Source organism: Homalodisca vitripennis, unplaced genomic scaffold (assembly GCF_021130785.1).
Source record: "Homalodisca vitripennis isolate AUS2020 unplaced genomic scaffold, UT_GWSS_2.1 ScUCBcl_2600;HRSCAF=7529, whole genome shotgun sequence".
Taxonomy (NCBI): domain Eukaryota; kingdom Metazoa; phylum Arthropoda; class Insecta; order Hemiptera; family Cicadellidae; genus Homalodisca; species Homalodisca vitripennis.
In genome coordinates, this window is record NW_025778717.1 from 58172 (window position 1) to 69288 (window position 11117).

Below are 11117 nucleotides of genomic sequence, written 5' to 3' on the forward strand. Positions count from 1 at the left end.
CACCCACACCAGAACAACCTGTATATTTTGGACTTGAAGTCTGTGAATCGCACAACGGAAGTCGCGCACAAGAACATGTTTTGGATACATGTCCTTGATTGCTTGCAGACTACTAAGCGAGTCGGAGCAGATGACTAGCCTTCTGGTCCTGGGGCAGACGATGTTCAATGCTTTACAAATAGCGGTCCGTTCTGCCGTGTAGACTGACGCTACAGAGGGCAGACAGATTTTTTTTTTTTTTTTTTAATAAGGGGCAAAAAACGCTGAGGTTATCATTGCCCTCAAGAAAGAATTGACACCTACTCGTATTTGGTAGTGTCAATTAGGTACATAAAGATTACATTGTATATAACAAAAATAGGAATTACGACAAGTAGGTGAGTAAATAATTAATACTTAAAACTAGGTAACAATAAATATAACAAGGGAAAGACTGTAGAGAGGTCTTAACCTATATAAGGACTAAAAGATAAATAGAACATAAATAAGGACAAGGTACTTAACATTAATTAAATCAACTGTGCAAACTTAACAAATTTTACTGCCACCAAGAAAGCTGTAAAGGGGCTAATTTGGCAGCTGTCATTATAAAGATAAATACACATAAATAATAAAACTTATAAATATAAACAACAATCAATAATCGGAATAAATAAGTTTAACATAATACTATATTTTATTCATCAGCGACGTGGCATTCAGAAAACACAACAGTCTTTGAGTTGCCGTCTCGTCATCACAGAGAATACCGTTCAACGAAGCCGGCAGATTCGAGTTGCGCCTATGTACCAAGTAGCGAGGGCAGTCAACAAGCACATGTTCAACTGTGATGACAGTCTCACATGTGTCGCAGACCGGAGGATCATCTCTACCCATGAGGAAGCCATGTATGAGAAGCGTGTGGCCTAACCGCAGGCGACACAGCACAACCTCCTCACGACGGCTCGGGCGGTTTGCTGTCTCCCAGAGTCCAACGCAGTCTTTAATACGTCGTAACTTGTTGTTAACGACTGCCTGCCACTCGGTATTCCATTTGGCTTTCAGTTTGCCCTTCACCACCGGGATAATATCGGAAGAAACCATCCGTGCGGTGTAAGGCTGGAGTTCCAATGCTTCTTTGGCTCCTCTATCTGCCAGCTCGTTTCCGGATATTCCAATGTGTCCAGGTACCCAGACAAGAAAGACAGCAACACCTTCGGACTGAAGGGAAGACAAAGAGTGCCATATTTCGCGGATGATTATGTGTTTAGAATACATATCGCTGATGGCTTGCATACCACTAAGGGAGTCGCTGCAGATAACCAATTTATTTGTCATGGCACACGTTATATTTAAGGCCTTTTTGATGGCTGTTAATTCGGCCGTGAAAATGGAAGAGTCGTTGGGGAGACGAAACCCGTATCGTCTAACCCCAGTGACGAAAGCACATCCAGTTCTACAACGTTCCTTTGACCCGTCGGTATAGACAACATCGCAAGGTGCGAGGCTGCCTAGTATTTGACGGAGTTCTTGTTGGTAGACTGTTTCTGGAGTGGAGTCTTTTTTAAACCTAGAGAGATTTAAAATGATTTTTGGCATTGAGACGCTCCAGGGTGGAATATCACATTGATGGACGACTTTGAACTCGTAATCGTTTAGGCCTATTTCATAAGCGTAGGTTTTGGCCCTAACGCCTAGGGGTGAAGGATGATTTGGTTTAGCTAGGAAAGAATTTTGGAGTGGATTTCGCAGGACCGGTTCAAATGCAGGGTTGTCTGGCTTACCTGAAAGAGCATGAACATAGTTTAGGGACAGATGTTGCCGTCTATGCGAAAGAGGAGGTTCTCCCGTTTCTGCAAGAAGACTTTTAATAGGAGAAGATCGAAAAGCTCCAGTGGCCAGTCTTAAAGCAGAATTATGGATTGGGTCAAGCATTTTGAGAGCACTGGGTCTTGCGGACCCATATGCTTGACATCCATAATCTAGACAGGAACGGATGGTGGCTTTGTAGAATCTGAGCATGCATGTCCTGTCCGCCCCCCATTTTGTTCCGCTTAAAGCTCTCAGTATGTTCAAGCGCTTCACGCATCGATCTTTTAGGTCTTTCAGATGAGGCACCCAAGTTAACCGGGTATCAAATGTGAGACCCAGGAATCTGATATTGTCACAAGTAGTGATTCTCTGACCCAGCAAAGAGAGCGTTGGCTGCTCAACAGTACGCATTCTGGAGAAAACAATGGCTTTTGTTTTAGGTGGAGAAAAAGAAAAACCCGTAACTCCGCACCACTGCTCAAGCCTGTTGATGGTAAGCTGTAAAGCTCTCTCCCCCACCGCTAGCTTCTTTGTAGAGATGTAAATAGAGAAATCATCTACAAACAAAGAACAGCGCACAGGAGGGGTAACGCAGGACGATATGTTATTGATTGCAATGGCAAACAGAGTACAGCTTAGAACGCTACCTTGTGGAATACCATTTTCCAGCGTGAATGAATCGGAAATTGTTGTCCCAAGTTTGACCTGTATGGTTCTTTCCGACAAGAAGCCCTGTATGAAAGAAACCATGTGGCCCCCTACACCCCAAGATATTAAAGCATTTAATATCCCCCTTCTCCAAGCCTTGTCATAAGCCTTGGAAATGTCGAAGAATACCGCGATCAACTGTTTTCTTTCAATAAAGGAATTCAGGATTGCCGATTCCAAGGCAAGTAGATGGTCACTTGTAGACCGGCCTTGTCGGAATCCGCACTGGGAAGGTGAAAGAAGATTATTTTTCTCCAGAAACCAAACAAGGCGTCTGTTGACCATCCTTTCGAGTACTTTGCAGAGACTGCTAGTAAGCGAAATTGGTCTATAGCTACCTGGAGAAGTTCTATCTTGGCCCGGTTTTTGGAGAGCAATAATGTGTGAACGACGCCAAGAATTAGGGAATGTGTTTTCTAAATATATTCTATTATATAATTTTAGAAGATCTTGTTTTCCATCCTCCGTCAGGTTCCGCAACATGGCATAATGTATGTTATCGGGACCTGGAGCAGAATTTGATGTCGCCTTTAGTGATGAATCAAGTTCATCAATGGTAAAGGGAAGGTTTAAAGGAGAGTTATTATTAATATTTAAATTTAGAGGATGTCTTTCTGTATTTGTTTTGAAATTTTGAAACTCCCTATTGTAAGATGACGTTTTTGAAATTTCCGCAAAATGTGAGCCGAGTAGATTGGAAACTGTCAAGGGATCAGTTACCACATCGGTACCATTTTTCAGAGCAATAAGAGAAGGTGGAGAGGTCTTACAGCAAACAGATCGAAGCTTCCTCCAAACATCAGATGCAGGAGTTGTTCGTTTTATTCGATCTGTGTAGTCCAGCCAGGACTGCCGCCGTCTCTGTCTAAATACCTGTCTTGCTTTGGCCCGTGCTCTTCTGTACCTACTTAAATTTTCTTCAGTCGGTGATCTGTTGAACTGTCTTAAACATTTTCGACGTTCCTTTAGAGCCGCCGAACATTCTTCAGACCACCAAGATACCTGGCGTTTGTTTGGTGAACCCGAGGATTTTGGAATGCTGCGCTCTGCGGATGTTATAATATTGGATGTAAATAATATAGTGGCTGTATTTATGTCGTTTGATTGGATATTAATAGTTTGAGAAATTATGTTCTTTTTGTACTCGTTCCAGTCAGCCCTCTTAATTTTCCACCTGGGACACCTGCCTGTCGAAGACGGAAAGGATTCAAAAGCCACGGCAATGGGCGCATGGTCACTCCCTGACAGGTCGGGAAGTACGGACCACTGCACTCGAGTTGCCACGACCGGACTGCAGATTGACACGTCAATTGCCGACCATATGCCAGTCCTAGGGCACATGTAAGTGGCCGACTCGTCATTGAGAATGACCGCTGCCACTTCATCCCACAATCCCGCAACCATGTTACCCCTCCGATCAGAATGGCTGGAACCCCAAGAGCGATGGTGTGCATTGAAATCACCAACCATCAAGAAAGGAGACGGGAGTTGGCTGTAGAGATCACGTAGATCATCAAGGGATAAATCAAAGGGGGAGGTGGAATATATATGGAGCAGATAGTTAATTTAAAAGGAACATCGATTGATACTGCTACTGCCTGGAGGTTTGTGACGATGTTCAAAGCTCTAGCACTAACAGAAGAATCTGCTAGAATAGCCACACCTCCACAGGCAATTTGTTAGTGATGATCTAGGCGAAAGATGTCATAACCATTTTGTTTGAAATGAGTATGAGGAGACAATTTTGTCTCTTGTAGGCAAATAAATTTAGGTTTTCTTGTATTTATGAGTAATTTTAAGTCTTCATAGTGGCTTCTCAAACCATTAATATTCCATTGTAACAGCATTTTATATTATATATTTTATTTTGTGCTAGTTCATCGTAATTTTTTTTCTTTGTTTAGATACAGGACGGAAGTTACCATGAACAGTTTGGAACTCTGTCTGCATCTCCAAAGGGTCCTCAACCATATCATCATCAAGTGATAATTGTGAGGATCTGGACGAGGATGGATTAGTCTTTTTTACTAGGAATTTGGATCTATTTTCTGATTTTGTTTCTATGTTCTTTTTTAATTTGTCGGCGAGTTTTTTCCTCTCTTCCAAAGATAAGGCGGGTTTCGTATTTTGTTGAACCTTATCTCTGAAAGTAGAAGTAGCTGTTGGGCGAGCTTGAGTCTGTGTGTTGGACTTAGTATGGGGCGTGTGGACTGCTTGGGAAGGATTACTGGCGGATGTCAACGGATGTTGTCCGGTACCGGCTGCAAGCTGCTTAACCAAAGCGGCAACCTGCTCTGTTAGATTGAGTACCATACCTTCCAAAGCGGTACATGACGGGCACTGTGCGGATTGGACTGGGGCTGAAGCAGCTTCGGAGTACGAGACTCCCTTTTTAGGGTGGAGCGATTCTTCTCCTGTACTCTTTGCGGGCTTCGTTAAAGGAGAGTTTGTTAAGAGTAACGATCTTCAATACTTCCTTTTCCTCTAAGTAAACTCTACACTCCTTCGAAGTGGCCGCGTGTTTGCCCTTACAGTTCACGCATCTGACGTCGTTCTTGCAACCTTCCTCTTGGTGGCGTTCATCGCCGCAACGGGAACAAGTCTCAGGGCCCGAGCACGTCTTAGTAGAGTGCCCGAATCTCTGACAACGGTAACACCGCTGCGGATTTTTAAAGTATGGCCGTACAGTCAGGGACAAGTACCCAGCCTTAATAGTTTTTGGGGGTTGGGGAAAAGCAAAGGTCAGAATTAGACCAGGAGTAGGAACCTTTTTCCCATTCTCCGTCCGAAGCATCCTGACCACATCGGTTACCATTTCACACTGCAGCTCGTCCTTAATTTCCTCCTCACTACACTCCATCAGGTCACGGCAGAAGACGATCCCCTTAGAGGTATTCAGTGAGGAGTGCGGTTGAACAACGACTTCCACCTGGTCAAAAAAGCTTGTCATCTGAAGGAACTTCCTGGCTTGGATGTAATTCGCAGCCTCCACCAGGATAGTTCCATTTCTCAGTTTGCTTACCGATTTAGGCTGACCGCCTGAGGAAACAAAAGCTTTGTTTATAAGGAAAGGACTAACCTTTGTTAGAGTTTTGCCCTCATCCTTATGACTCACGATTAGGTATAATGGAGTTGGAACGTTCATATTTTCTGCATTTACTTTTTCTTCCACTTTCCTTTGTTTTATATATGATTCATTTTCAGAATCTGACAACTGTCGGTTTTTCTCTGGATCATTAAGATCTCTTCCTCCGAATTCTTGCCCTAAGGGTGGGGTGGTTTTGAATATCCATATATAGGGTCACCAGCGCATCGTGTTTAGTAGTGCGGGCCGATTCACCGGGAGCGGGCATGCCCTCGGGTGTCCCACAAACCGTAGCTTGGGGGACAACCCTACCTCAGTTCCCCGAGGCCCGGTTTCCATCGATTACCAAGTCGGGAATACGCGCACAACTTGGACTCGCACGTGGCAACAGGGGCTCCGACACCCCTGCCTACTGAACACTTCCTGACCAAGGACCGAAGTGGCTGGCTTCTGAACCAGTACATGACTTACGCCTCGGCAGAGACAAGCTCACATCAGCTCTCACCGACACCAGATAAGGCATCTAGTGCCGGCTTAAGCACTCCCAGCGAGCCATGCACTGGAACGGTCAGAGGACGGGTACTAATAACACCCTGGAGGGGGATTTGGTAGGAATTAGGGAATGGTTAGGTGGGAAGAGGCAGTTTAACGTCATACCCAGGACGGGAGGGCAGACAGAATCTATACTCACGACTCGCCGTTATGAACGCATATCCGGTGCCATCCTCAGACTTAGATCTATCAGTGTAAATTATGTCGCAAGGTGCCCGAGCACTCAAGAGTTCCCGGAAAGCCTGCGTGAACACTAAATTAGAAGTGCTTCCTTTCTTGTACTTGTGAAGTGACAGGACAACTTCGGGACTTAATACTAACCAGGGAGGAATATCACTCTGGTAGCATTGACTTACTTGGTACTCCTCGATACCAAGGTCCGAGAGGAGCACTTTAGCCCTTACTCCAAAGGGAGCTGAGATGTTAAGGCGATTGGTATAGACTTCGAGCAAGTCACTTTCAAATAAGTGTTCATATGCCGGATTTTCGGGCTTGGCTTTAAGGGAGTGAAAATAATTTATGGCAAGTTGCTTGCGTCTCATATCCAGCATTGGTTCACTAGCCTCCGCTAATAAGCTAGGTGTAGGGCTTGAACGAAAAGCTCCAGTAGCCAACCTAATCGCAGAGTGGTGAATCGAGTCAAGCATTCCTAACGCGCTTGGCCGGGCAGAAAAATAAACCTGAGAACCGTAGTCAAGGCACGAACGGACAAAAGCTTTGTAGAAACGCAGCATACATGTCCTGTCCGCGCCCCACTTGGTCCCAGTAAGAACTCGAAGCATATTTAGCCTTTGTAAACATTTTGCCTTGAGGAATTTTAAGTGAGGGATCCATGTAAGTCGGGAATCAAATGTAAGACCCAAGAATCTCACAGTCCGACTTGATGTTATTCGGGATCTGTTCAAGGTAAGTGACGGTTCTAAATAGTTCCTTAGTCTGGAGAATGTTATACATTGGGTTTTGGAAGTAGAGAACGAAAATCCCGTCCGCCTACTCCATTCCTCCTCCTTATGGTTAGCTGCAGGGAACGCTCCGCCGTAGCAAGTCTTCTCTCAGAGACGTAAACGGCGAAGTCGTCCACAAACAAAGAACAACGCACAGGATGGCGAACACAAGCCGTTATGCCGTTTATGGCGACGGCGAATAACGTGCAGCTCAAAACGCTTCCCTGTGGTACCCCGTTCTCCAGATTGGTTGTGTTTGATAGGTTTGTCCCTAGTCTAACCTGAAATGTACGGTCATACATGAATCCCTGAATGAAAGCCAGCATATTACCACTCACTCCCCATGCCTGGAAAGTGTTAATGATACCTCTCCGCCACGCTGTGTCATATGCCTTTTCCAGGTCAAAAAAGACAGCGACTACTTGCTTTCGCTCAAGGAATGCGTCACGTATGGTTGTCTCAAGGGAAACCATGAGGTCCAACGTCGATCGTCCTTGGCGAAAGCCGCATTGCTCTCTCGAAAGGAGATTGTTCTTTTCGAGGAACCAGATTAACCTACGGTTTACCATCCGCTCCAACATCTTAGAAAGGCAGCTGGTAAGCGAGATGGGCCGGTAGCTAGACGGAGATAGTTTGTCCTGTCCCGGTTTGTATAAGGGGATGACGTGGGATTTACGCCATGCTAGCGGGAAAGTTTGTTCCTCAAACACTCTATTGTAGAGCGCTAAGAGGGCCCCCTTACCCTCTGAGGGTAAATGTCTAAGCATGGCATAGTGCACGTCATCCGGACCAGGAGCAGAGTTGGAAGTACACGATAATGCGGAGTCCAACTCCTGCATAGAAAAACTTATATTTAAGGGACATGGATTTGGATTGTTGAGTAATATGTCTGTTTGTTCAGAATATTGCTTGTATCTCAAAAACTCAGGACAATAAGACGAACTTTTTGAGACCTCCGATATGGAGGAGGCCAACAGGTTGGCAACATCCCGGGGATCAGTCACAACGTCTCCACCCGACTTGAGTCCCAAAATTGGCAAAGGTTGGGGTTTGCCGCATACCGACCTTAACCTTCTCCATACTTCGGCCTTAGGAGTTGTTCGAGATATTGTGGTCACGAAATTTTGCCATGAGGTTCTTCGGGAATTTCTGAAGACTCGTCGCGTTTTTGCCCTATGGAACCGGTAGCTTTCAAGATTTTCTTGGGTTGGGCGTTTGTTGAATCTTCGCAGGGCGCGTCTTCGCTCTCGCAATGCTCTCAAACACTCCTCTGTCCACCAAGGAACATTTTTTCGTCTTGGTTCGGGTGATGTCTTTGGAATGCTATCCTGAGCTGCAGTTATTATAGAGTTTGTAAAAAGTTCTACTTCAGTATTTATGTCCAATGGAGTATTTAAATATAGTAATGTAAATTGTTTTTGGAATTTATCCCAGTCACCTTTGTCGAGGATCCATTTTGGTCTTCTAGTGATATTCAACGAAGAATCAGGTATGTTGATCTGAATTGGGAAGTGATCACTTTCGAATGTATCGGAGAGGACCTCCCAATCGAATCTATGAGCAAGTTCTGGACTGCATATAGATAACTCTATAGCAGACCGACCTCCCGTCCTAGGACACAGGTAAGTTGGGGATCCGTCATTAAGGACAAAGATATTGTGATCTCCGAGGACTCTTGCGACCAAGTTTCCCCTTGGTGTGGAATGGTCTGACCCCCAACTGGAATGGTGGGCATTGAAATCGCCTAGGAGAAGAAAAGGCTTTGGTAACTGGCCAATCAGTGCCTCGAGATCACCTTGACAGAGGGTGACTGGGATTGGTGGAAAGTAGACGGTACATATATACAGTTTAATCGGGACTTGGATTGACACACAAACACATTGGAGATTGGAGTGGAGGGGCACCTCAGAGGCACCTAGGGATTCATCCACGAATAGAGCAACGCCACCACAGGCATGCCCGTCGTGAGGGAAATCTTCCCGAAAGATGTCAAATCCCCTCAAGGGGGTTTGGCATCCTGGGTGGAGTTTAGTCTCTTGGATGCTAATTACATGAGGTTTTTTTGTTTTGTAAAAGATGTTTTACATATTCCAAATGTCCGCGATAACCATTAATATTCCACTGGATAATTTTGAATTCGTACATGTTTTATTTAACTGTATGTAATTTTCTGTCTGTTTTTATTTTTATTAAGTTTAAATGTACCTTGGGTTGTTTCAAATTCCGATCGAAGCAGAAGGTCATCCTCCACTTCATTCTCATCAACTATGGAAAGTTGAGAGGAGCAGGGAGTTGGGGGTGAACCAGTGCTTCCCTTTGATCTCGCCTGAGCTTTCGTTCGGATTTGGGTCTTAGGTCTTTCTTGGAGAGACTTCCTTTCCTCCACAGTTTTGGAATGGACATATGGTCATTCTTTTCCTTTAGCGGGTGCCACAGACACAGAAACTGGCCTGGGAATGGCTCCTGTTTGTTTAGGGGGTCCCTTTGCTACGGGGGCAGAAGTCGTATGACTACTCGCTTGTGTTTGCGGCAAGGCCTTGGCACTCAACTGCTGCACCAAGGCAGCGACCTGTTGAGTGAGTTCTCGCACCATGCCCTCTAGAGCGGAGCAGGAGGAGCACTGTGCGGGCTGGGCTGGAGGAGCAGAAGCAGCCTGAGAGTAGGAGATGTCTTTTCTTGGAGTTTGTCCAACTCGTCTCCTATACTCCCTACGGGCGTCGCCAAAAGACAGTTTTTCTAGTGTTACTAACTTCAATATCTCTTTCTCCTCCAAATAAATCTTGCAACTGCGAGAGCTTGAAGAGTGCTTGCCCCTACAGTTCACACAGTGCTCTTCTCCGCTTGTAAAATCTTTGTCATTGTGGCCACTTTGACCACATCGGCTACATGTCTCTAAGCCGGTGCATATTTTGCTCGAATGTCCGAAACGCTGGCATCTGAAACATCTTTGGGGATTTCTGAAGTAAGGTTTAACTTGAAGAGAAAGGTATCCTGCTCTAATCGTGGCTGATGGGTGAGGGAGGGCGAAGGTCAAAATGTGACCTGGTGTGGGTGTTGGTACACCATTCTCGACCCTCGTTATTCTCACCACATCAGTGACGAGAGAATCCTTTAACTCTTCCTTCAGTTCCGCTTCTGAGCAACACAGCATCTCGCGACTGAAAACTATTCCTTTACTGGAATTTAGGGATTCATGAGGCTGTACAGTAATTTCTACCTGATCATAAAAAGTTTTCATGGAGAGGAACTTCTGAGCTTGTAGAGCGTTCACCGCCTCAACCAGGATAGTTCCGTTACGAAGTTTCCTGACCGATAACGGCGAACCGCCTGCTCCGACTAATGCCTTGTTGATCACAAAAGGACTTACTTTGGACAGATTGTCGCTCTCGTTTTTGTGTTTAAACACAAGGAATAGTGGCGTTGGAAGATACTGTTTGTTTGTGTTACTATCACTTAGTTTTATTTGCTTATTTTTTTCTTCTCCATCTTCGGATTCTGAAGAGTGGGGACGTTTTTTGTCTAAATCATCAATTGATTCTCTTATTACTACTCGTGTGTTTTGCCCGTAGGGTAGGGATTCATTGCCCACATCCATAATTAGTAGTATACCAGCGCATCGTGAGTAAAGGTGCAGGCCGAGACATCGGGAACGGGTATACCCTAGGGTACCTGTCAGCCGTAGCTTGGCAGGCAGCCCTACCCCAGTTCCCCGGTGTTATCTCGTTTAACCGAGCCGGGAATTCACGCACGGCTCGGGCTCGCACGTGGCAACAGAAATCTCCGACATATCTGTCCATTACTCACTTCCTGACCAGGGACCGAAGTGGCTGGCACCAGGATTCATGTATATTGTTATGCCTCGGCAGAGCTAGCTCACATCAGCCTTCTGCTACCACACAGCCCCGAACACGGGCATGCTCGAGGATCTGTGTAGCAGTTCCGGCACTCCCAGCAAACAACAACACGACCCAGTCGGGGCAGGATTAGGAATTTTCGGTTATATAGGGTGAGGTGCCAGGTTCGGACAATAGTCTGGC

At 45.5% G+C, this 11117-nt stretch overlaps 1 protein-coding gene across 1 annotated transcript; it reads right to left on the reverse strand.

Annotated features, from left to right (window-relative positions):
• Positions 1-9487: 9487 nt before the first annotated feature.
• LOC124372131 lies at positions 9488-10675 on the reverse strand. Its single transcript, XM_046830498.1, has one exon. The coding sequence runs from the start codon at positions 10673-10675 to the stop codon at positions 9488-9490; it is 1188 nt and encodes a 395-aa protein (XP_046686454.1).
• Positions 10676-11117: the final 442 nt, after the last annotated feature.